Genomic DNA, 26,770 nt, shown 5'->3' with positions numbered 1-26,770 from the left:
TGTTGAGTTTATATTTTTGCTCAGTGTAATAAAAATATATATATATTTTTATATATATGTGTTAAAGTGGCAGCACCGTCTATTGAAAAGACAAAGGGGTGCAGCTGGCCCAGTTGGGATTAACCAAATCCAATATATAAAAGTCGAAAAACGGGCAGCACTCTATAAAATAAAAAATAGAAAACTTTATTCACCCAGACAGGACATGCGACGTTTCGGCTCTATGCTGGAGCCTTCCTCAAAAGAGGAACGCTCCAGCATAGAGCTGAAACGTCGCATGACCTGTCTGGGTGAATAAAGTTTTCTATTTTTTTTATTAAAGCATGGCATAATCCATACACAGAAATTAATACAGACTACCCCTCCTCCAACATACATGGTCAAAGGTATATCATACCACTCAGAATAACAGTAAGGGACCCAAAGCATGGGAAGGCAAAAAAGAGAAAAATACCCTCTATTTTTTTTTGTATTCTACATAGTAATCCCAGGCTGAAAAAAGGCCTGTACCCCAATTATTGTTGACTTTATTTTTTGGGTGTGGCATTATGTTTGTTGTATGGGCATCTGTATTTATTAATTAAATCCAGATAGTGAAGTATGTTGAGGGAAGGATGTCAGTAACTGATAGGACCGCCTCCTTGTCTTCAGTCAGTGATTGACAGCTATTTCTGTATACACAGTCATAGAGGGAAGGCTGTCAGTCACTGATAGGACCGTCTCCTTGTCTTCAGTCAGTGATTGACAGCTATCTCTGTATACACAGTCATAGAGGGAAGGCTGTCAATTACTGATAGGGCCGGCTCCTTGTCTTCAGTCAGTGATTGACAGCTATTTCTGTATACACAGTCATAGAGGGAAGGCTGTCAGTCACTGATAGGACCTCCTCCTTGTCTTCAGTCAGTGATTGACAGCTATCTCTGTATACACAGTCATAGAGGGAAGGCTGTCAGTCACTGATAGGACCTCCTCCTTGTCTTCCGTCAGTGACTGACAGCTATCTCTGTGTACACAGTCATAGAGGGAAGGCTGTCAATTACTGATAGGGTCGGCTCCTTGTCTTCAGTCAGTGACTGACAGCTATCTCTGTATACATAATCATAGAGGGAAGGCTGTCAGTTACTGATAGGACCTCCTCCTTGTCTTCAGTCAAAAGAGGAACGCTCCAGCATAGAGCCGAAACGTTGCATGACCTGTCTGGGTGAATAAAGTTTTTCTATTTTTTTTATTAAAGCATGGCATAATCCATACACAGAAATTAATACAGACTACCCCTCCTCCAACATACATAGTCAAAGGTATATCATACCACTCAGAATAACAGTAAGGGACCCAAAGCATGGGAAGGCAAAAAAGAGAAAAATACCCTCTATTTTTTTTGTATTCTACATAGTAATCCAGGCCGAAAAAAGGCCTGTACCCCAATTATTGTTGACTTTATTTTTTGGGTGTGGCATTATGTTTGTTGTATGGGCATCTGTATTTATTAATTAAATCCAGATAGTGAAGTATGTTGCTTTTTCTAGAGGGAAGGCTGTCAGTCACTGATAGGACCGCCTCCTTGTCTTCAGTCAGTGACTGACAGCTATCTCTGTATACACAGTCATAGAGGGAAGGCTGTCAGTCACTGATAGGACCTCCTCCTTCTCTTCAGTCAGTGACTGACATCTATCTCTGTATACACAGCCATAGAGGGAAGGCTGTCAATCACCGATAGGACCTTCTCCTTGTCTTCCGTCAGTTACTCACAGCTATCTCTGTATACACAGTCATAGAGGGAAGGCTGTCAGTCACTGATAGGACAGTCTCCTTGTCTTCAGTCAGTGACTGACAGCTATCTCTGTATACACAGTCATAAAGGGAAGGCTGTCAGTCACTGATAGGACCGCCTCCTTGTCTTCAGTCAGTGACTGACAGCTATCTCTGTATACACAGTCATAGAGGGAAGGCTGTCAGTCACTGATAGGACCGTCTCCTTGTCTTCAGTCAGTGACTGACATCTATCTCTGTATACACAGTCATAGAGGGAAGGCTGTCAATCACCGATAGGACCTTCTCCTTGTCTTCAGTCAGTGAGTGACAGCTATCTCTGTATACACAGTCATAGAGGGAAGGCTGTCAGTCACTGATAGGACCGTCTCCTTGTCTTCAGTCAGTGACTGACAGCTACCTCTGTATACACAGTCATAGAGGGAAGGCTGTCAGTCACTGATAGGACCGTCTCCTTGTCTTCAAAGCCCAAAATGAGCAGGAATTTAAATGTATAAATTGCAGGTTTTACTGAATCTTTACCCACAGAACTATACATCAATCTGCTCTATAACATGCTACCTGTAGCTCAAACCTCATATTCAACCTGACAAGTTCCCTTTAATGAGTGTGTCTGACATTTCATGAGTGTTAGGAACATACCTTCTGTATGACCCGTGTCTAAAAATGTATAAATGAATGCATTTAAAAATTGACTATAAAGCATGCTATAAAGACACTGGACACCTGCAAAGAGAAGGACTTCCGTGTGCTTCTGGGTCCTTGTGGCTGCGCCTCAAAAGAACGGACATGTAATATCTTTGGCCGCAACATGTGGGTCCGCACCACGATTTGGGGTGCACGCGGCCGGTGTCTGTGTTTTGTGGATCTGTGGTTTGTGGTCTGCAAAACGGACGTGGTCGTGTGAATACACCCTTACTGCTTGTTAGAGCGGTTTTCTATATATACTTCGAAAAAGATTTGGGGTTGGCACTGCCACCTCTTTATGGGGTTCTGATGGTATAATGTGTAATCTCCTGGTTGTGCTCTGCATCACAGACTAAACTCCACTTGTCTTGTGAGAAAATAATGACAAACGCGGCACTCACCGGATCCTTTTGCAGTTGCTTTATTTTTCTTAAAAACATATTCGCTGGTGCAGGCAATTAATCAGTGACAGGCGACGGCTGTTTCGCGCTCAGTCGCGATTCGTCTGGCCTCCCACTTGATGATGTCAGAGCACGCATCCTCTTTATGCTGTGCTTGGCGTCATCACGTTATACTTGACATTATTATGCCATCTTGTACCTGATACTTACCTAATCTGTTCTTCTGCACGTGGTTTATCTCTTGCTCTGCTCTGTATAGGACTTGTAATATCTGAACCTTAGTAACTTCTGAAACTAGTGAGCACAGAGAATCTCTTTAGCAGAAGGAAGCAGGGGCTGGGCGGTCACATTCCTCACTCTTGTGTATGCTATGTATGCTGGCGGGGGTTATCCAGCTGCGCTTTATATTATAATTTACCACAGCTTCATCCTATTTGAGTAAATGCGCCTGAGCCGTAATACCATGTCTATCCACTACTAATAGTACGGCGCTGTGCCTGATGAAGGCCACGGACCCTTCAAACAGCTAACTAGCATGGCTGCCAGGAGGTGGACCCCCTGCTGCTTCCATTCTGAAATTTCCTGGCTCCCCTGCTTCTCCCTCCCTCCTTACTCTCTCGACACAAGGGAAATGACTGCTCAGCCAATCACTAGTCACAGCGGTGACCCGCCTCAGCCGGTTATTGGCTGGGTACCATTTCCTGAGCCTCGAAGGGACTGTGACGTTGAGCAATGTGTATTTATTCATTTTTATTTATTTATTTTTTGTGAGCTGATTTTAAGTAACTTTTTCTCTTACTATACATTTTATTTAATATGTTTTACAGTATATAATGATTTTTATTTACGTTTTTATGTCTATGCTAGGGAATTTGTATGTCTTTTTTTTATAAAGATATGAATAACATAAGCTCGCAAAGACCCTAATAGACTGAATAACATTTGGGCCAATTATTGGGAATAAACGTTTATAGGCACAGTCGTTCCAACTAGATGAAAGATTCTTGATTATCGGCAGCACATCTCCCTGTGTAACCGAGCCTGTGCTGCCGATAAGCAGTGGAATTGAATGAGGGAGGAAGGACTGTGATAGCGTTCATCCACCCACATTTACTTTGCATAGGTCTGTGTAATCGGCTTGTGCAAAAGGGCACCAACGGATATGTTTATTATCCGTCGGCGCTCATCCTACCCGAATATCGGGCAGTGCAGTAGAGCCCTTTCAATACTTACTGCCTAGAGGTTCCCACCTCTGTCTTCAGATCCTCTCCCAAGAAAAAAAGGATCAGGCTGTTGAAATTCAGAATAATGTTTCCGTCACATTATACACTGCTAGTTTCCATGGTTCCGACCACCCTACAATCCAAAAGTGCAGGACTATGCGCACTCCCCTCAGTCCAGATCACCAGAGAGGCTGCAGCTTTTTCCTATGTTGTGCAAGCACGGCCACCACTGCTGGTTTACAGGGAGGTCACAACCATGGATGCGAGCAGTGTATAATGTGATGGAAAAATGAGTCCAGCCAGCAAAGGAGGTAATATGGATAATAACAATACATTAGTAAGTGCCTTGTATTAACTTCCTCTACATGATAAATGCCATTTCCTGAAGTGAGACAACCCCTTTAGGAGTTAAGTTGCACACTTTAGATAGTTGTTGGGGTTGGCCAACATTATATCTAATGTGTATGGCCATATCTAAGGGCTCATTCACACGACCGTATGGTAGCTGTGCCCGTGAACTCCATGAAGAATTGAATGGGTCAACGATCCACAAGATACAGCAAAAGATAGGACCTATATCCTGTCGTTGGTGGAACAGAGGTACGGATCGGAAACTCACAGAAGCCCTTCCTTTCGGGTCTGTGCCTCTGCACCGCAAAAGATAGGACATGTGATTTGCAAACCCAATGCTTTCAATGGGTTTGTGGTCCATATTTTGCGGGCAACGTCTATCTTTTTGCGTAATGCACACGGATGATCCATGTGCTTTCCGCGTCTGTATGTCCATTCTGCAAACAGAACATGTCCTATACCTGACTGCAAAATAAGGACTACGGACCCAATAAAGTCAAATGCAGATGCAACATGGACCACAGCCGTATTTTGTGGACCGTAAAACGGATACAGTTGTCGATGGGCCCCAATTAAGACAGCCCTCATGCTAGGAGCTAGATCAGTTCTAGATTCTTTTTCACTGTAGTCCTTGGAGGGAAGAGAAAACGTGCCCACTGTAACACCGCGTCCAGTGTACGGAGCGTGTGCGTAGGTGCTCTTTATGGAGCAGAATATGCCAGGCACACGTTTTCAAGGGCAGATCTGTGTACTGATAACACTCTATAGAGATAGGAACTTTCTAGTACATAAAAATTCAAGAGCACTAAAAAGCTATTTCTTTTGGCAGATCCTGTCCCTTTCCATTTGCAGAACTGGCAGTCACTCTTTAACACTTAGCAGGGCGGCCCACTGATATGCTAAAGACCAAAAAATAAAATCCCGCACCCCGTGAAGGTCTCAATTTTTTCACGATGGAAATGTAAATACAACCTTGTGTATAATGGAAACAGCCCAAAAAAGATCGTTTTACACTTTGCCCTGAAGGTGAATCAACAAGAACTTGGAAGAAAAACAAACCAGTTTCTCACCTCTGCTGCAATGCATAACGTCTTAAAGGGCCAGACACTTGAAACATCAGATAGGCCCCATGGATAACTCTGTTAAAGGGAATGTGTGACTGTAATTTTTCTGTCAGTTAATACCAGATAGTGAGACACAACATTTTTTTTTTTCTAATGTATTTCTCTAAAAAAAAAATATTTTATTTTTTATATTCTATTTTCTGAACATGATTACAGGGCGACCATCTTGCCTGAGCTGCTGTTAATAGCATTTAAAGTACTTTCACACTTGCGTTTTTCTTTTCCGGCATAGAGTTCCGTCACAGGGGCTCTATACCGGAAAATAACTGATCAGGCATATCCCCATGCATTCTGAATGGAGAGTAATCCATTCAGTTTGCATCAGGATGTCTTCAGTTCAGTCGTTTTGACTGATCAGGCAAAAGAGAAAACCGTAGCATGCTACGGTTTTATCTCCGGCGAAAAAAACTGAAGACTTGCCTGAATGCCGGATCCGGCATTTTTTTCCATAGGAATGTATTAGTGCCGGATCCGGCATTCAAAATACCGGAATGCGCAGACCTTTAAAAATGAAAAAAAAAAAAAAAAAACGGATCCGTTTTGCCTGATGACACCGGAAAAACGGATCCGGTATTGCAATGCATTTTTCTGACTGATCAGGCATTTTTCTGACTGATCAGGATCCTGATCAGTCTGAAAAATGCCTGATCAGTCAGAAAAAATGACATCCGTTTGCATACAATTTGCCTGATCAGGCAGTCAGTTCAGGCAACGGAACTGCCTGCCGGAATCAAACAACGCAAGTGTGAAAGTACCCTTAGAAAGATGCTTTTCAGCAGCCACTATGGACAGGAGGGCTGAGGTTGCACATTTTTTCCAGCAGAGTAAAATACTTCTCTTAGGCTACTTTCACATTAGCGTTAATATTTTTTTTCCAGTATTGAGATCAGTCATAGGGTCTCAGTACCGGAAAAAAAACGCTTCTGTTTTCTCCCCATTCATTGTCAATAGGTACAAAACGTAACTGAACAGAACGGAGTGCACTAAAATGCATTCCATTCCGTTCTCATACCGGAGAGCAAACCGCAGAATGCTGCGGCTTGCTTTACGTCCTGGGAATGCGAAGCAAAACTGATCGGTCATGACCCACAATGCAAGTCAATGGGGACGGATCTGTTTTCTCTGACACAATAGAAAACGGATCCTTCCCCCATTGACTTTCAGTGGTGTTCATGACGGATCCGTCTTTGCTATGTTACAGATAAGTCTACTTTCACACCTGCGTTCGGTGCAGATCAGTCTTGTATCTGCACAGACAGATCTGCACCGATAATGCAAACACTTGTATCTGTTCAGAACGGATCCGTTTGCATTATTCATAAAAAAATAAAAATAAATTCTAAGTCAAAACGGATCGGTCCGGACTTACATTGAAAGTCAATGGGGGACGGATCTGTTTTCAATTGCACCATATTGTGTAAGTGAAAGTGGATCCGCCCCCATTGACTTACATTGTAAGTCAGGACGGATCCGTTTGGTTCCGCATCGTCAGGCGGACACCAAAACGTTGTGAGCAACGTTTTGGTGTCCACCTCCAGAGCGGAATGGAGGCTGAACGGAACCAAACTGATGCATTCTGAACGAATCCTTTTCCATTCAGAATGCATTAGGGCTGGACTGATCCGTTTTGGACCGCTTGTGAGAGCCCTGAAACGGATCTCACAAGTGGACCCCGAAACGCCAGTGTGAAAGTAGCCTAATACAACTGGATCAGTTCATAACGGATGTAGACGGTTGTATTATCAATAATGGAAGCGTTTTTGCTGAACCCTGCCGGATCCAGCAAGGACGCTAGTGTGAAAGTAGCCTTAGCATTTTTTTTAGGCATAGTTTTAGCCAAAGAAGAGTACAAAATAATAAGCTGGGTGAGTTTTTTTTTTTTTCTGGCCATACCTTTGATATGTTTCAATGTAGCTATATGAGGGCTTGTTTTTTGTGGGTTAAATTGTATTTTTAGACTTTAGACTCTATTTTTGGGGTACATATAAGAAACTGTACGTTACATTGTTTTTGTTTTTTTAGTACTTTTGCACAATAATGGCATGTCTCATGCAATAATAGTTCTTTATATTGCTCCATTCAAAGAGCCATACTTGATCATTTTGCCACGGATGTAGTTGTATTATTTATATATTTTTGGGATGAGACGTAGCTTTCATTAGTACCATTTATATTTACATTTATCATATCTTTCGGACTATAAGGTGCACCTAGAATTTGGAGGAGGAAAATAAGAAAAATTATTTCCATCAAGACTCCCCAAATCAGACCCCGTATTATTCATCAAACCTCAGATCAGACCCCAAAATTGTCCACCAAGCTCCATTAGCCAGTTAGACCACTCAATCTCCATCACCCTCAGATCAGACCCCACAACTCCAATCTGTCCCCATCAGACACAAATCAGACCCTATAGGCCTCAGATCTGGCCCCACTCGGCCTCAGATCGAACCCCCCCCCCCCGCCTTTCTGAGCCTCAGATCGGACCCCCAAGTCCTAGGACTCACTGCACCGCTTCTTCCTGGCCCCGCTGTCTACTGTGACCTGACGCACATAGCATCAAAACATAGTGTGCAACGTCATCTTTATCAGCAACCTCTTCTAACAGCTTGATCATTTAAGCAGAGCCTGTGGCCTTTGTTGGGGCCCTGGCTGCCATGTCTAGTCTTTTGCATAGAAATATGCATGAGACTTCATGTGCAAAACATATCTGCTCTTGTACAGGTGTCTGTCGTTATTGTGACCTCTGATAGATGGTGTAGCAGCACTAAGGGTATACTGGCCTTAATGTGGTGGTGCACGCGGTGCTGAACGTCAGTCCGTAGTGTCCCTCCAAGCAGGCATCCAAAAATAGTAAAACCGCAGCACTCTCTTGTCTCTTGGATCTCTGAGGGAGGGGACTCGTTGACTTGTATGGGATCGGTGCAGATGTCATTATGTGGGGAAAGCTGTAGATAAGCTTTGATAATTGGCTATTGTGAATGGTGGCTCCCATGTTATTTATTTAAGGTTATCCTTCATTGTAATCCTACCTGTCATAATAATGAGTTGGCTGCTGAAAAGTGATCTGTACAGAACAGCTTCTTAAGCTTAAGGTGGATTTACACATGCAGATGAGCAGCCTTCCCAATGCTGGTTCAGTGACGGCGAGGCTCTGAATTTACACGTAGCGATCACTTCCACAGTATGAGGATGAGCGGTCATTATTGCCATCACTCGTCCTCCTACAAAATCCTTGTTCCTTGGCAGCAGAGTCCTGTTTAGGGCTCATGCACACAAATGTATTTTCTTTCAGTGTCCATTCTGTTTTATTTATTTATTATTTTTTGCCGACCGTATGCAAAACCATTCATTTCAATGGGTCCACAAAACAAAAGTTACTCCGTGTGCATTCTGTTTCCATATGTCCGATCTGCAAAAAAATAGAAAATGTCCTATTGTCCGCATTACGGAGAAGGATAGGACTGTTCTGAGGCCCCAGCTGTTCTGTTCCGCATCACACATAATGCACAAGGACGTCATCCGCATTTTTTGTGGATCCGTGTTTTGCGGACCCTAAAATGCATACGGTCATGTGCATGAGCCCTTAGACTGCACAATCTGCTGCCCAGAAACAATAATATACTTGCCAGCACTAATAACAGTTTCTCCCACTGAATGAGAATTTTGCTTGTTCATTGGGTGATCTTTAGACGGGCAAATTGTTGGGGACGAGCGTTCGTAGGAATGTTCGTCCCAGATAGTCTTCACGAATATCTGCATGTGTAAATCCACTATTAGTGGCCAGGATTTTAGGATTTTCTTTAGATATGTTGTGGTGTGTATAGTGATGTGGAACATGAAAAATAACATCACCATAAATTCTTTCAAAATATGTTTAACGTAAAAACTTGATTTAGACTATAGGTCATTTTCCTTTTAAATGATCTTCTCCCAAGCAAGTTTGTAATGATTTATTTAGAATAATTTCCTTTGTGACACCAGTCCATGAGCCTAGTGGCTCAGTGGTTAGCACTGAACAACATCTGCATGCAGTTTGTATGTTCTCACCATGTTTGTGTGGGTTTCCTCCCACACTCCAAAGACATACTGACGGAAATTTAGATTGTGAGCTCCACTGAGGACAGCAAGTGATGATGACATCTATAAATCGCTGCGGAATACGTTGGTGCTATAAAATAGTAAGTCGACAAAGTTTACATTTATAAGGCTACATGCACACGAACGTGTGCCCCCCGTGACCGTATTGTGGCCCGCATACAGTGGGTCCGCAATACACGGGCACGGGCTGTGTGCATTCCGCATCACGGACCCATTTACTTGAATGGGTCCGCAATCATGGAGATGCGGAATGGAGGCACGGAGCGGAACCCCACGGAAGCACTACGGAGTGCTTCCGTGGTGTTTCTGCCCGTGCCTCCACACCGCAAAAATATAGCGCATGCACTACTTTTTTTGCGGTGCGAACCATCGAATGCAGATCGCGGACCCTATTCAAGTGAATGGGTCCGCAATCCTCATGCGGGTGCCTCACGGTCTATGTCCGTGCATTGCGGAGCCCTAATGTTTGTATGCATGTAGCCTAAAATTGACAACACTTTCTTAATACAGGTGTATTAATACTAGCAATATGCCTGCTTTATCTATATCCGGAAAACCTGGGCATGGCATAACTTTGCTTGTATTTACTTTTACACAGGCCAATAAGTGGATGAAGGGTGTTCATAAGCATGCTCGTTTCCGGAAACTGACCAGTGTGAGCATGGCGGCAATCATCCATTTGTTGGCTGGTCCCATCTTTTGTGCAGGCCTCACTGTTATCAGTACATCTCCCTGTATAAAGGGTCTGAGGGGACTGGACTTGACGAAGGGCAGGAACTTAGGGTGACATTTATCAAGACCAGGCTTGACTTCCCCCTGTGGATCCTGAGGATGTGCCTAATTTATGCCGTGGCACAGGCCTCGTGCATTCTCCAGCAGGACATGCTCCAGACTCAAATCTGTGGCAGCCTAATAGTTGTCGTAGATTTTGGCAAACATTTGTTCCACCCCCCAACTGGTAACACCCAGTTAGACCTTTATTGCAGACTGCTGGCAATTCATTCATAAACTTCAAGTAGAAATAACTGATGAATGGCACAACATATTCTTAATAGATGCTCCAGAATTATTACATAAGGAATGCAAGTACAGACATATCCAGTAACAGGACCTCTTTAAACATGGGACAACCTCCTTTGAAAAGGGCAGCATATTGATATAGATCATGGACGTGCTGATCTCGAGCCTTGATCTCAGCTGTGGTCAGCGGTGTTACGGGACTGTCATTATAGATGGGGACTGCAAAGTAAGGAAGGATGCAGAGAAGGCAGCATAGGGATGAAAGGCCTTTCCCAGTCCAGTACCTGTAGTGAACCAGTCTTGTACCTTGTTGTTACACTCCGACATCTGCTTTTGCTTCCTTCATCCATTCACATCTGTTAAACTGGATTGGAGGAGAGAATGGAGTCAACCATCAGTAATTATATGCAATTATCTGCAGATGTTCACTATATCCCCATGGGGTTCATTTCAGGTTGAAAACATCGACACGTAGCAATATGCGTGCCTCCCGACCATATCAGAATAATGGTGAGATAATTGTGCTACTTATCCAGCGAGAGATTGTGCAGAGACCTCTAGCCAACAAATCACTTGACAAGAAGGGACCTTTTGTAAATCTGGGCAACACAAGAATGACTGCATTGTGGACCAGTAGTGCGGGATCCTGGTGGGGGTGATCAATCTTTCATGAAGTTATTCTGATAACTACAGTATTTGACAAAATAACGCTTAAAGGGAACCTGTCACCGGGATTTTGGGTATAGAGCTGAGGACGTGGGTTGCTAGATGGCCGCTAGCACATCCGCAATACCCAGCCCCCATAGCTCTGTGTGCTTTTATTGTGTAAAAAAACTGATTTGATACATATGCAAATTAACATAAGAGTCATATCTTACTTGTGTGACCAGAGAAGTCATATTTTCAAGCTCTGACTCATCTCAGGTTAATTTGCACATGTATCAAATCGTTTTTTATACACCATAAAAGCACACAGAGCTATGGGGACTGGGTATTGCGGATGTGCTAGCGGCCATCTAGCAACCCATGTCCTCAGCTCTATACACAAAATCCAGGTGACAGGTTCCCTTTAAACTATGAGGGCTTGTGTAATTGTTGGATGTGCCAAGCATATAAAGAGCAATAGAGGCACTTCTGGAAAGGCTCTGACATGGGTCTGTTTTCCGGAAAGGGATTGTGTAAAGGAGCACATCTCGTGGAACATGCTCATGGACTATACAAATTGATTTGTTCATTAGTAGACTGGATGGAAGCATTTAATAGATGTCTAATGCTGCCTCATATACCTCGCCGTGTCACCTATTGGATGGCTACCCTATGCGTCAACGTCTGGCCCGTTAAACAAGCCATAGAATATTGACTTGGGATATAAACCAGAACCTTTTCCATAAGAAATAGCCTTCCATTTACAGACACCTGTTCTAAGATTTTTGCCCCTCGTCGGAGCAGAGCACTTATTTCTCCCAGACCCATGTCAAAGGCCTCTCAACCAGCCAGACCAATACCCTAGTCTGCTCAAATGAGGTGCAAAAATCCAGAAACTGCTGTCTGCAGACGGGTGCCTTTTTCTATGGAAAACATTCTAGCTTTGGTTTATATCCCTAGTCATTGTTTAAAGGGCCAGACTCTGCACTGACATTTCAAACAACTTCTTCTCAAAAATCTGTAAATCACTTTGATTAAAACATTTCATGTTATCCATCCTAAAAGCATATCTGAAATCTCTGCCGCTATCTAGCAATTTTGCTGTCCACTCACTTTTACTAGGTGAATCCTATCCCAAGCAGCATAGAGGGACTGAAGGAAGTGGCTGCCTCCAGAGCTCAGTGTGCTTTTGAGCTCAATGCAGAGGGCCCTTCCCCATCCAGAGTTCAATGCTTGAACACTGGAGAATGTGCTGTATCTGACGGCCACATCTTCCCTCCAGTACATAGTAAGTGTATTTCTTACTCTAGTCATAAGAAAATTCCTTTTTGAAACTTCAGTGCCTCTGCATGTTTTTGTTTTAGCTTGTTTATTAGGAAGTTAAAGGAAGTCTAGACCAATATAGTACTGGCAGACCATCTGTATTGGGAGATGTCCTCAGGCTTCAGGAGAGCTGCTGGATGAAGGAACAGCACACTGGGGCACCTGGAAGTCACTATATGAGCTCATTCAGACGACTGCATGTGTTTTGTGGTCCGCAAATCACAGATACCAGCCCGTGTTTGTTCCGCAACTTGTGGACAGCACATGACTGTCACTCTCATTGAAAATGCCTATTCTTGTCCGCAATTGCGGACAAGAATAGGACATGCTGTATATTTTTTGCGGGGCTGCGGAATGGACCAACGGATGCGCACAGCACGCGTTATGCTATCCGCATCTTTTGCGGCCCTATTGAAATGAATGGGTCCGCACCCGAGTGCAGAACAAAACATACTGCCGTCTGAATGAGCCCTAAGCAGCCAGAGCACTGGCTTGGAGTCCTGAAGTCTATTGTGTTACACAGAGATTATTATGTCGGTGTAATTCAGTAGATTTCCGGTCTCTCGGGGTCACAGAGCATTCTAAATTAGTATAATGTGCGCTCCTGTCAGAAGAGCGGATGTCAGAACGGGACTTCGCACTGACACGCTGTGAGTTACTCACATTCAACTTACTCGTATGTGTCTGGCCTAAAACTCTGTTACCCTGTAAGTTCCTTTTACGTGGACTGATGTCTTTGGTAATTTTTAGGACGATTCAGATGTACCCGATAATTGGCTGGTTGTCAGCAAAGATGTATGAGGACAAGAGATTACTACAGCAGTCACCTGTTCCCTTAGCAAATCATTGTTTCTGGGCCACAGATCACAGTTTAGACCAGTGGTGGCGAACCTATGGCACGGGTGCCAGAGGTGGCACTCAGAGCCCTATCTGTGGGCACCCGCACCCTGGAAAAAGTCTATGGTGTACCAATATGCCTTAGACTTTTCCTGCCATTCATCAGCTCAGGGAACACCTATGAACAGCACAGGCAGCGCACTGAATCTAGGCAGGCTATTATAGCTACATGATAAAGTACATGGAAGATATACTATATTGGACTGTAGTATTCAGGTTACATTGATGTGTTGGCACTTTGGGATAAATAAGTGGGTTTTGGGTTGCTGTTTGGGCACTCGGTCTCTAAAAGGTTTGCCATCACTGGTTTAGACCATGCAATCTGCTGCACAGAAATGATTATCTTTGGTACCAGCAGAATGACACGATCACCTACACGTTACTCCAGCTCCACAGGTTGCATATTGTATATCTGCCCCTATGTTTTATGACATGACAGGTTACAGCAGCTGTACAGGTTGCATATTGTATAGCTACCCTTGTGTTTTATGACATGACAGGTTACAGCAGCTGTACAGGTTGCATATTGTATAGCTACCCTTGTGTTTTATGACATGACAGGTTACAGCAGCTGCACAGGTTGCATATGGTATATCTGCCCATATGTTTTGTGACATCACACTTTACTCCATCCTCAGCTGCATCTTGTAGTTTATTGGTTGTCTAGATACTTGTTCTCATATTAAAGAATACCTTAACCCCATCCTACCCTACATAGGCACATCTCATTTCCCCTGGATTCATTAATGTGTCATTACATTAATTTACAGGCTGTAAATATAACATTTCCCATGTATTTATATTTCATGATTCATTTTGCTATGGAGTTTTGCACATTGTTCTCATAAACTAAAAAAATAAATAAAAAAAAATCATAATTACATCTGAATGTGCATGCGTCTCCTGTGGAAGATCCAGAGGTCCAGATGCCTATTAGGCATCAGGTCCATTGCCAAATATGGAGGCCATAGGCACTCTACTTGTTGGCATGTGGAGGTCTGTTTAGCATCATTTTAGCTGGTTAGTTTGTGCGAGAAGCAATACGTCAAGGATAGAATAACTTTGTTGTAAAGCATCCCTTGGATGCCATGATTGGCGGTATACGGAGATACAGTAGAGCTCCATAGACGTCTAGGTGCCATCTGTACAACTAACAAAGCCTTAGATTGCTCATAATAACTCCTTTAAGAATTCTCTCAAGCGATATGTCTAACCAACACCTTTGGTCCATGAGACTCTGACCTTGGACCACTACAATGCTGGCTCCCAGATTGCTCTTTTCTTTATATTTAGGGAAAGAGGGAATATTTTTAACTGATTTTATGTATTTTTCTCCTCAGTGGTGAATATCTTGAGGTGACCCTTCAGTCAAAACCTAAAATTTGACTATACGTGACACATACATAGTCATCATGTCTGTTCCTCCCATGCTACTTTCTTTCTGGTGCCCTGTTGAATCCCTTTCAAGATGGCCACCACCATCTCAGACTTCCTCATGCAGTGTAGGAGTGTCTTAGACATAGCCCCCTACCACTACTGCCCATTGATGGACTGTTATGGCTGATGTAGGTGATTTGTCCATCCAGGGCCAGATTTTTAGGACTTGGATCTAGGAAGTTTCTCTGACACATGACTCCCTTTCCCATGTGACCTCTATGTGTTGGGGTACCTTCACACTAGCGTTATTCTTTTCCGGTATTGAAATCCGGTCTCAATACTGGAAAAAAACATACTCCCAATGCATTCTGAATGGAAAGCAATCCGCTTAGTATGCATCAGGATGTCTTCTGTACCGTCCCTTGTATGGTATTTGACCGGACGCATGCTGCAGTATTTTTTCCGGACAAAATCCCGGAACAATACTGCACTTCATTTCCATAGAGATGTTTTAATGCCGGATCTGGTACAAAGTGTTCCGGAAATTGCTGCATCTCCGGTTTTCCAGTCTGCGCATGCGCTGGGATTTTGATCTTTGAAAAATGTAAATACCAGATCCGTTATTCCAGATGATACCGGATAAGACTGATCCGGTATTTTACAGGATCCGTCTAATGAATCTGGGAGAAAAAAAAAGCTTTTCCTTTGTACATGGCTTGCTGGATTCGGCAGGCAGTTCCGTTGCCGGAATCAAAAAATGCCAGTGTGAAAGTACAAGCTGCAGTAATATCATTCTCATATCCCTACAGAGTGACGGTGAGTGTTTGTTTGCTGTCCACATCTTTGCTGGCTATTTTTCCGCCAGTGTCTTTCACCTTTGGAACGTTAAGTAGTTTTATGCTTTTGTTTGATCCGGTGTAGAAAATGTTGCGTTACGTAAATGGCTTTGACATCACTGAGTTGTGACACTGCTTCCTTTGTTTACACTGCCTCTACAAGCTACTTGGTAGATTACCAGAGGAAAAAAAAGCCACACTGCATATGCCACAAAAGCTGTTAAAGCAGATGGCACCTTTCACATCACCAGCCTCTGTGCACTGCCAGGAACATATTGCTGCTTACTACCTCACACTTCTTCCTAGGGTCATTCCTGTTTAATAACCAAATGTAGGTCTAGTGAGAACATAAAAACACAGAGCTCTCTAGAGCAGTAATTTAAAACGGAAGTGAGGATTCCTAAAAATTTCAATTTGGGTGCTCAGCTCATCTTACAGTATGTCGCATGCAACAGCTATGATGGTTTCACAGGCTTGCACGAGTTGGTCTTGGGGTGCTGCAGCGACTGGATATGCCGCGTTAGGGGTTCCAACAAACGTAAAGTAGTGAGAAAAAAAATGCCCAAACAATCCAGGAATGGCACGCTCACCCTAATTCAGATACTGGAATGAGGATAATGGATCCAGAATGGAGTTGGGGGGGGGGGGGGGGGGGGCCCCCCAGTGATGGCAAAACGTGTGTTTCGGGGTTCAATGCCCCCTTCTTGGGTCTTGTTTTTAAACCTGAGGAAGGAGTGTTGTGGCTTTTATCATAAAGGTATCCCTTTTTTTTCTTCCACTTTGTTCTGGATCCGTTATCCTCATCTCAGTATCTGAATAAGGGAGAACTTGCCATTCATGGATGGTTTTGGACATTTGTTTTCCCTCACTACTCGAATGTAGGTCTGATTTTATTTTTATTTTTTAATGAGTGAGCAGCAACTGCTGACAGAGGTGGGTAAGGGATAAAACAGTTTAGGCATACCTCGTGGGTGTTCATGTGGTCTCCTGGTTGGACACTAGAACCGTCACTCTGCGGGGCGTGGTTGGGTAGACTTCAGTGAAGAGAGTAAAGAGAGGACCTTGCATGTGAAGGGATTGAATCCATGGTACTTGCATTAAAATCTCTATTTGGTCATGCAAAAAGCATGAGCACCCACAAGGTATATATAAAGTATATAAAGAACTTTGCCTCTCACCGAATCTATAACAGTCAGCAGTTATGAGTCGTCAAACCTGCTGACAGTCTCCCTTTAAGTTTCCCTTTAATGTAGTTGTTATAGTCTGATTATCCAAATCTTTTTCCTAATGTATTTTTGTTCTATTTCAGACCTTCACTAATGAAGCCCATTGTGTTGAAGATATTTTGAAGGTTTGTACAATACAAGTACTTGATTGTCATGCAGATGTAATGGTCGTGCTGTCATTCAGCAGTATTGTGAGAGACTGGATATGGTAGAGCGATAACAGTAAATGCTAGATAGAAATAGAAGAATTACATACAGTGAATATAAAATAGGCAACTAGAAGGATTTCCGATATTGACAAGGGCCAAATTGTGATTACTGGGCCAGAGCATCTCCAAAGTGTCACTTCTAGGTGGGGTTTTCCCAGTACGTACTGGTTCATATCTATCGAAAGTGGTCCAAGGAAGGACAACTGGTGAACCGACCACAGCGTCATGGATACTCAAAGGCTCATTGCTACATGCGGGGAGTGAAGTCTAGCCTTTCTTGTCTGCTTCCAAAGAAGTGCAATTAAAACACAAATAGCTGATGAAAATTAATGCTGACTATGATATAAAGTTGTCAGAACGCGCTTCTCTACTTGTTTCGGAGTGCCCATGGTTAGCTCTGTCCACTGCCGAAAGTGCCTACCCTGGCTATGTTGGCAAAAGGACAGGAATATCGAGCAATGGAACAAGATGGCCTGGTCTGATATATGCCACTTACCTGGGGAATAAATTGCACTAGGATGCACAATGGGAAGAAGGCAAGATGTTAGAGGAAGTGTAATGCCATAGATAGTGTATCACTTTGGAAAGGGCATTCATGTGGATGTTATTTTGACACGTACCCCCTACTTCAACACTGTACACACCTAGCATACTCTTCAAGACAATGTTCTTTCCTAATTGAAATGGTCTCTTATAGCAGGATATTATGCCCTGCCACAGTTCAAAAAACCTTTGAGGAATATGACAAAGTTCAAGATGTTCTAGGTGTGGACTTGGTTTCCAAACTCCCCAGATTAACCTTGACCAAGCTTTTGTGAGATGTGCTGGAGGAACAACTCCAGCTCAGAAGGCCCCATCTTGTTACTAACATCTTGGTGTTTGATACCACAGGGCACCTTCAGAGGTCTTGTGGAGTCTATGCCTCAATGGGTCAGAGCTGTCTTGGTGGCATGAGGGGGATCTGCACAATATTAGGCAGTTTTTTATATTTTATTTTGTTATGGATAATTTTATATCAGAAGCTTGTGTTTTCCTATGTGTGGAACATCCTTTTATCTGGGAAGTGTGGAGCTTAAAAATATGGTATTGTTGCCCTTGCTCTGCTAATTGGGGCATTGGCGCAGGCTTGAAATTATCAGGGCCAGGCTAAATGTCTGGCCCTGTCAATCTAGCGGCGGGTGGTCACTTCTTCACCTGCTGGACAGCCCCTCACAGATGAAGTCCTGCTGATGAGACCATCAAATCTCTAGTCCCTACATTAGTTGCATACCTTCACACATGATCCTCTACATATCACTGGTACTAATTCAGTTTTCAATATTTGGGATTCCCTACATTCTAAATAATTTTTTCGGTGGATATTCTATACAGTTTGTATACCATGTTTCTGAGGAGAGGTAGGTACTGTGTGATGGGTAAACCGCAAAAGGTCTGTTCAGAATTTAGGATGCGTTAGCACAGTTTTTATATGGGATTAATGATAAACCCTATATCGCTAAATCCTGTACATGTACGCCATTTTCCTTATGGGAATGTATGGAGAGATTGCCTGTTGTATAATACAGCAGACAGGCACTGGCAGTGTCCAGGATCATAGATGAATCCGATCCTGGTCATTTAACCCCTATAAACTGCGCCATCTGAGGGGTTAGACAGAAGGGGGCTCCCTCTGCTCCTGCATAGAAATCTAGTGCTCTGATCAGTTGCTCTGGCAGCCTAGGGCCTTCTGAAGCCTCCCAGGCATGTCATATTGAACTGCTCATTAACGTTTGCTCTGCACCACAGCTTAACAGGCAGCCAGAAAAATTCCCATAGACTGCAATAACATTCTGTTGCAGTCTGGGGTACAAGTTTAAAGGGGTTATCCCATGATTAATGTAAATGATTGAAAAAACGATATATAGTACGACAGTCTTCTTTCTAAGATAGAACCAACCCTGTACCTCACCCGTACCTCACATGGAGCCAGAGATCTCCACATTCATTGCTCCAATTGCTCTACTACATTTATTTCTGGCAGCTTATGGGGTGTGTCCTTTCTTCTGCAGCTGGTGGAAATTGAAGGATGGAACTAAGCATATGTTGCCATCTCAGTGAGCAGAATAGAGAAATTACATGCAATTACAAAAGTATCCAGGTGCTATCCAGAACATCAGATCCAAAATATTTTTTGTCCCCTAAAAATGACAAAAATGTTTTTAAAAAGCACAAAAATATAAAATATCTAAATCACTCCCTTTTTATTAAAATGTAAAAATATTTATCATGTGCTGTGAACACAATAGAAAAAAATAAAATGGCCGACTTACTATTATTCGGTCACATTGCGCCACAAAAAAGTTAAAGTAGAACTCCCACAATTTTTTTTTTATTCTCTAACCTGTTAAAAAGGAACATGATGTAATCTGGAGTGAATGTAATCTTCTCACCACTGACCATATTTTGATCCTCAGCTGTGTCATGTGACCAACACTCTGCCTCGCCAACTGACAGGACAGGAAGTTACTTCTCTATTCATTCCTATGAAACGGACATTGAGGCTCCTATAGGAATACATGGAGAAACTGACTTCCTGTCCACACATAAGATGCTGTGTTATTTGGAAAGTCTGATCGCTGGTCACATGACAGCTGAGAAGCAGAAGGGAGGTTATAACTCACAATTACAGCCATTGGTAAGAAGATTGCGTATACTACAGTTTACATCCGATACCTTTCTAACAGGTCAGAGAACAAACATTTTTTGGGAGTGCTTCTTTTAATATAAAGTAATCAAAGTCCTATGTATCCCCAAAATGTTACAATAAAAACAAAAGTGTACACTGAGAGAATTAGCTCTTCCACAGATCTTCCACTTATGAAAAAGTTATGGGTGTCAGAATATGCCCAAAAATTTATACAAATGATTAGTGGAACCTGATGCAAATTCCTCCGACCACAGGCTAACTGGTCATCAATGGTGGTAGTTCTCCAAAAAAGAGGCAGCACTCTAATATAAAAGTGAAAAGACCCGCTTTATTCCCCTCTGCAACGTTTCAACTGCTCATTACCAAGCATCTTGATAAAGACTGCAATGAACAGTTGAAGCATTGCAGAGGGGAATAAAGTGGGTCTTTTCACTTTTATATTAGAGTGCTGCCTCTTTTTTGTTATATATATATTTTTTAAAGGTTTTTCCAAAAGTAGTAAAACATACTGACCACGTATAAGGTCGTCATGTCATTTTATTTGTTGTTGTGCACAGTTGAACGTTCTAAAAACAAAACCTAAAAAACCATGTCAGAATTGTGTTTTAATTTTCCAATTTCTCCCCACACGGATTTACCCCCCACCCCTTCACCCCCATTTTCCCATACAAGCTATGCTAAATTTAATGGTGCCATTAAAAATACTGATACTATTTGCTCCTCAAAAAATTAGCCCTTATATGGCTATGTGAGTGGAAAATATAAAAAGCTGTGGCTATTAGAATGCAGAAGAGAAAAAAGTAAAGCGCAAAATAAGTTGTCGGGGAGCCACAATCACTCTTATGTGTATACATTTTGTGTATTCTTGACTATTTATGGATCTCAACATTTATTTTATGTTCTTTAGGAAATGACACATTCATGGCCTCCACCATTAACAGGTATCCATACGCCAAGCACCGCTGAGCCCTCAAAATATGCATTTCCCAATAAGGTGTGTCTACTTCTCATTGTGTAAATTTTTTTTTTTCAGGGTTCACAAAATGGTGTTTTAAAGGGGTTTTCCAAGATTATTTAACTGATGGCCTATTCTCAGCTGATCTGTGGAGGTCCCGGGTGTCTGTCCTCCACCCATCAGATACTGATGACCTATCCAGAAGATAAGGCATCATTTAAAAAAAATCTGGGAAAACCCCTTTAAAGTGGGTCTATCATCTTCTTCAAAATCAGTTTGTGTAAAAACATAACCATACCCTACTTGTGAAAATGCTCTACTCCTGGGAAATGCCCTCTTTTTTTTATTTTTATGCAATCAATTTTTGGGTGCTACATAGGCAGGACGACTCCATTCTTTGCACCTGGCTTCTCTTGTGTCTGACTCTGAAGACAAAGGCACAATCAAGCAAGGGGGGGGGGGACACTGGGCAGCGATACTGGCGGAGCAATGGCACATCAATCAGAGTGGTCCCAGATTTAGTACAGTGGAATATTCGGGGGAAAAAAACTGTAAAAAGTGTAAGTTTCGGGGCATGTACCGGTAAGCTTATTTTGATGCCATGCAGACATGGTACAGTTGATATGCACAAAGTAACTCGGACACTATCCAGTAAAGCCACAAAATGACAGTCCACACTATCACAATCATCATGTCTAGATGTGAACCGCAGGGTAAATGCCAGTTTCCTGTCCCAGTAGATGGTAGTTATATGCAATATTCAGAGCATATCTTTATTTTGTAATATATATATATGTGTGTGTATGTGTATATACCAAAAGTTTGGACACACCTTCTCATTCAAAGAGTTTTCTTTATTTTCATGACTATGAAAATTGTAGATTCACACTGAAGGCATCAAAACTATGAATTAACACATGTGGAATTCTATAAATAACAAAAAAGTGTGAAACTGAAAATATGTCATTCTAGGTTCTTCAAAGTAGCCACCTTTTGCTTTGATTACTGCTTTGCACACTCTTGGCATTCTCTTGATGAGCTTCAAGAGGTAGTCACCTGAAATGGTCTTCCAACAGTCTTGAAGGATGCAGAGATGCTTAGCACTTGTTGTCCCTTTGGCCTTCACTCTGCGGTCCAGCTCACCCCAAACCATCTCGATTGGGTTCATGTCCGGTGACTGTGGAGGCCAGGTCATCTGGCGCAGCACCCCATCACTCTCCTTCATGGTCAAATAGCCCTTACACAGCCTGGAGGTGTGTTTGGGGTCATTGTCCTGTTGAAAAATAAATGATGGTCCAACTAAACGCAAACCGGATTGAATAGCATGCCGCTGCAAGATGCTGTGGTAGCCATGCTGGTTCAGTATGCCTTCAATTTTTAATAAATCCCCAACAGTGTCACCAGCAAAGCACCATCACACCTCCTCCTCCATGCTTCACGGTGGGAACCAGGCATGTAGAGTCCATCCGTTCACCTTTTCTGCGTCGCACAAAGACACGGTGGTTGGAACCAAAGATCTCAAATTTGGACTCATCAGACCAAAGCACAGATTTCCACTGGTCTAATGTCCATTCCTTGTGTTCTTTAGCCCAAACAAGTCTCTTCTGCTTGTTGCCTGTCCTTAGCAGTGGTTTCCTAGCAGATATTCTACCATGAAGGCCTGATTCACACAGTCTCCTCTTAAAAGTTGTTTTAGAGATGTGTCTGCTGCTAGAACTCTGTGTGGCATTGACCTGGTCTCTAATCTGAGCTGCTGTTAACCTGCGATTTCTGAGGCTGGTGACTAGGATGAACTTATCCTCCGCAGGAGAGGTGACTCTTGGTCTTCCTTTCCTGGGGCGGTCCGCATGTGAGCCAGTTTCTTTGTAGCGCTTGATGGTTTTTGTGACTGCACTTGGGGACACTTTCAAAGTTTTCCCAATTTTGGACTGGCTGACCTTAATTTCTTAAAGTAATGATGGCCACTAGTTTTTCTTTACTTAGCTGCTTTTTTCTTGCCATAATACAAATTCTAACAGTCTATTCAGTAGGACTATCAGCTGTGTATCCACCTGACTTCTCCACAACGCAACTGATGGTCCCAACCCCATTTATAAGGCAAGAAATCCCACTTATTAAACCTGACAGGGCACGCCTGTGAAGTGAAAACCATTTCAGGTGACTACCTCTTGAAGCTCAACAAGAGAATGCCAAGAGTGTGCAAAGCAGTAATCAAAGCAAAAGGTGGCTACTTTGAAGAACCTAGAATATGACATATTTTCAGTTGTTTCAAACTTTTTTGTTATGTATATAATTCCACATGTGTTAATTCATAGTTTTGATGCCTTCAGTTGAATCTACAATTTTCATAGTCATGAAAATAAAGAAAACTCTTTGAATGAGGTGTGTCCAAACTTTTGGTCTGTACTGTGCATATACATACGTACGTACGTACATACACATACTTTTAAGAAAATCATAAACGGTAAAAGATCTTCATCATAATTTGCAGTGAGCCACTCATTCATTTTATTAATAGTTGGAAGGATCAGCTCAGCTGCATTTGCCTATGTTCATTCAGTACTGTAAGGAGTGGTGGAGAGGCTAGCCACCCATGATGGGGATAAAATATGGAAAAGGAAAGATATGTACAGCTGTAATCCAAACCAGAAGTGCTCACCCCATGGTCTGCAGCTACATTGCATGATGATTTGGATTGCTGTGATTAGGGTTGGATACTGCTGTAAGACATTTTGGGGGAAATGTATTGCGACTGTTGTATAGAAAACTGGCTTAGGCCTCTTACAAACGAACCTGGTCCAGCCGCATGCGGATCGCGACCCCATTCACGTGAATGGGGTTCACGATCCGCCCGTTCCGCAAAAAGATAGGACAAGTTCCATCTTTTTGCGGCACGGAACAGAACCTCACGAAAGCACTCCGTAGTGCTTCCGTTCCGCACCACATCTTTGGATTTACATACCCATTCAAGTGAATGGGTCCGAATCCGTGATGTGGAATGCAGGCAGCCGGTGTCCCGAGTATTGCGGACCCGCCGTATGTGGGCCGCAATACGGCCATGGGGGACACATGGCTGTGTGCAAGGGGCTTTACTTTTCTAAAGGAACTCTAAAAAATGAAAGTTGGAATCTGATTAGTTGCTATGGACAAGTAAGCCATCTTTCCTTTCTACCAGTTTTACTACACCTATACACACTGGGCTCAATACCACAACGTGGCATCGTCTATATATGCCACAAAGAACACCAAGAATAGCGACGCCACAAAATGTATTCAAAGATGGTCTGCGCTAGCTGGAGATTTGCCAAAGTTATGAAGAGGCGTTTGCCTCTACATAACTTTGGCGCATCCATCGCTGGTCTAAATGTAAGAACGCTTCCTTGCTGGGTTAAATTTAGACAGGCGTGGAAAATGATAAATGAGACAGGCGTACCGGGCTTTCCCCTTCCAGGGGCAAGGACTGGCGTATATCTGATTATAAATAACCCCCATAATCTTTATGGTAACAAATCCAGAATAAAAATATTCCATGATTAAAACAGAAGTTACCTCCATACTCACACAGAACCAGGAGCTCCAATGTGGCGCACAATTGATCAGGGCAAAGAATCAGCATAAGGACCAGTAAACATAACCCAAAAAGGGGGAATATGAGTCAACATGCAAAAAGTCCACTGATACCGCAGCAACACCTGAGACCCCAACGCCGTTTCGCAGTCCCTTTCTCCAGGGGTCCCCTTAAGGTCAGCAAAATTCCCCATAAGGAAAGGTTATCCTCCTAGTTTTAGCACTAAATAGGAGTCTGACATTTATAGCTGTATTCTGTCTATGTATGTGAGCCCTTAGTTCTTATGGGTTGTGCTTTTTAATTAATCCTTCTTTTTTTTTTTTCTTTTTTTTTTTTTTCTTCCTTCTGCTGCTACACATCAGGAAAATCAGCACGTTCCACCGGTCAAAGTAAATCAAAGTGAGTGATTATAGTTAGATGTGTATGACTATAGGGAATGTTCCTATCTATAGGACACATTTTTCAGGCGATATGCCTTAAGCTTAGGGTGCTGACACACAGTGCAGTTCTTCCATGCATTCAGGATGCCGTTTTTTATTGTAGCAAGCTGAAAATACTTAAATCATTCCCATTATGCAGAACACCAGGGGTTAATGAGGCTGCTAAACTGGCTAAATTGAAAACTGCATCCTGAATGCATCTCAGAACTGCACTGTGTGCCCGCACCCTTAGCATTATTAAATGGCTAGTCGAGTGCTAGTTAGTGATTGGGCCTAGAATTTGGCCACTGGATTTTGTCATGCTGTAGTCTATAGACAATTTTTTTTCTAGTCATTAAAAAATGTCTTGTTTGCCAATTGCCAGTTTTCCGCATAATTGGTCAAGTGGAGATCGTTTTGGTACTGTATTTCAAGAGTTTGAGGTGAACCGTTTAGAGGCAGAGTTCCCAAATTGCAACCCAAAACCCACTTATATATCGCAAAGTGCCCACACAGCAATTTACCCTGAATACTACAGTCCAATGTAGTATATACTCCAAGTACTTTATCATTTAGCTATAATAGCCTGCCTTCATTCAGTGTGCTGCCTGTGGTGTGCATAGTGCGCTGATGAATGGCAGGAAACGTCTAAGGCTACTTTCACAATAGCGTTAATACCGGAAACAAAACGCTTCTGTTTTGTCCCCATTCATTGTCAATGGGGACAAAACGTAACTGAACAGAATGAATGCTCCAAAATGCATTCTGTTCCGTTCTCATATCACATGCTGCGGTTTGCTTTCCGTCCTGTGATGTGGAGCAAGACGATCTGACACAATAGAAAACTGATCCGTCCCCCATTGACGTTCAGTGGAGTTCATGACAGATCCATCTTGGCTTAAAGATAATACAACCGGATCTGTTCATAATGGATGCAGATGTTGTATTACCAGTAACGGAAGCGTTTTTGCTGAACCCTGCCGGATCCAGCAAAAACTCTAGTGTGAAAGTAGCCTAAGGCCTATTGGCACACCATAGACTTTTTCCAGGGTGCGGGTGCCCACCGAGAGGGCTCTAAGTGCCACCACTGTTCTAGGGCTTACAATCTTTGAGTAGTTGGCATGTGCTTTTTTTTTTTATTACAAGAGTCGATTTATGTTGGTATTTTGTTGGCCATTATAGCTAGCTTTCATTGTTTTTGTTAAACTTAAACTTTTTCAGGATAATCTTCTTTCTGTTTGTATTGACTGACAACATTTTGGACTTTTTCAATTTTTGGGGCAATATGTAACTATTTTCATAGCAGGAGTTGAATGATTGAAAGTCTTTTTTTTCCACCCGTCTGGTCTGTTCAGTGTCTCTCAGAAAAAAAAGTACTCATTATATATTTTCTTTACAGGACACAATGACAATAATGTTTCAAAAGTCTTTCCAAGCCCACACAAAGGATCATCGTAAGTCAATGTGAATAATGGTTTCCCAGTGTGTAGGTTCTGGTAAAACCAAGAAACTAGATCAGATCTGTGCTGCTTACATCCCTAAGGCCTCTTTCACACGGGCATCGCGTGTGAGGGACTAATAGGATGCGGCATGTTTGGTACCCAGACCCGAACCCTGACTTCTTCACAGAAGTTCGGGTTTGGGATCGGTGTTGTGTAGATTTTTATTATTTTCCCTTATAACATGGTTATAAGGGGAAAATAATAGCATTCTTAATACAGAATGCTTAGAAAAACAGGGATGGAGGGGTTAAAAAAAAACAAAAAAAAAACGCCTCATCCACTTGTTCGTGCAGCCCGGCTTCTCTTCTTTCATCTTTGAGGACCTGGCAGGAAAAGGACCTTTGGTGACGTCACTGTGCTCATCACATGATCCATCACCATGGTGATGGACCATGTGATGAGCGCAGTGACGTCACCAAAGGTCCTTTTTCTGCCAGGTCATCAAAGAAG

General features: G+C 42.7%; 1 protein-coding gene and 1 long non-coding RNA gene across 4 annotated transcripts in view; one reads left to right on the top strand and one right to left on the bottom strand.

The window, feature by feature from the left end:
- The window catches only part of AFF1 (AF4/FMR2 family member 1), a 139,489-nt gene that overhangs the window by 58,083 nt on the left and 54,636 nt on the right, over positions 1 to 26,770 (top strand). For all 3 annotated transcript variants that reach the window (XM_044303751.1, XM_044303744.1, XM_044303760.1), the window contains 4 exons: positions 17,065 to 17,106; positions 20,784 to 20,870; positions 24,762 to 24,798; positions 26,218 to 26,272. In XM_044303751.1, the coding sequence (XP_044159686.1) occupies positions 17,065 to 17,106; positions 20,784 to 20,870; positions 24,762 to 24,798; positions 26,218 to 26,272 (221 nt within the window). The remainder of the gene's footprint in view (positions 1 to 17,064; positions 17,107 to 20,783; positions 20,871 to 24,761; positions 24,799 to 26,217; positions 26,273 to 26,770) is intronic.
- The window catches only part of LOC122944992, a 49,935-nt gene continuing 33,909 nt past the window's right edge, over positions 10,745 to 26,770 (bottom strand). Inside the window, exon 3 of the long non-coding RNA XR_006391077.1 lies at positions 10,745 to 11,041. This is a non-coding gene — a long non-coding RNA (uncharacterized LOC122944992). The remainder of the gene's footprint in view (positions 11,042 to 26,770) is intronic.

This window comes from Bufo gargarizans, chromosome 1 (assembly GCF_014858855.1).
Source record: "Bufo gargarizans isolate SCDJY-AF-19 chromosome 1, ASM1485885v1, whole genome shotgun sequence".
NCBI classification, from domain to species: Eukaryota; Metazoa; Chordata; class Amphibia; order Anura; family Bufonidae; genus Bufo; species Bufo gargarizans.
Note: the sequence above shows the minus strand (reverse complement) of the source record. Positions and strands in the feature narration are given on the sequence as shown.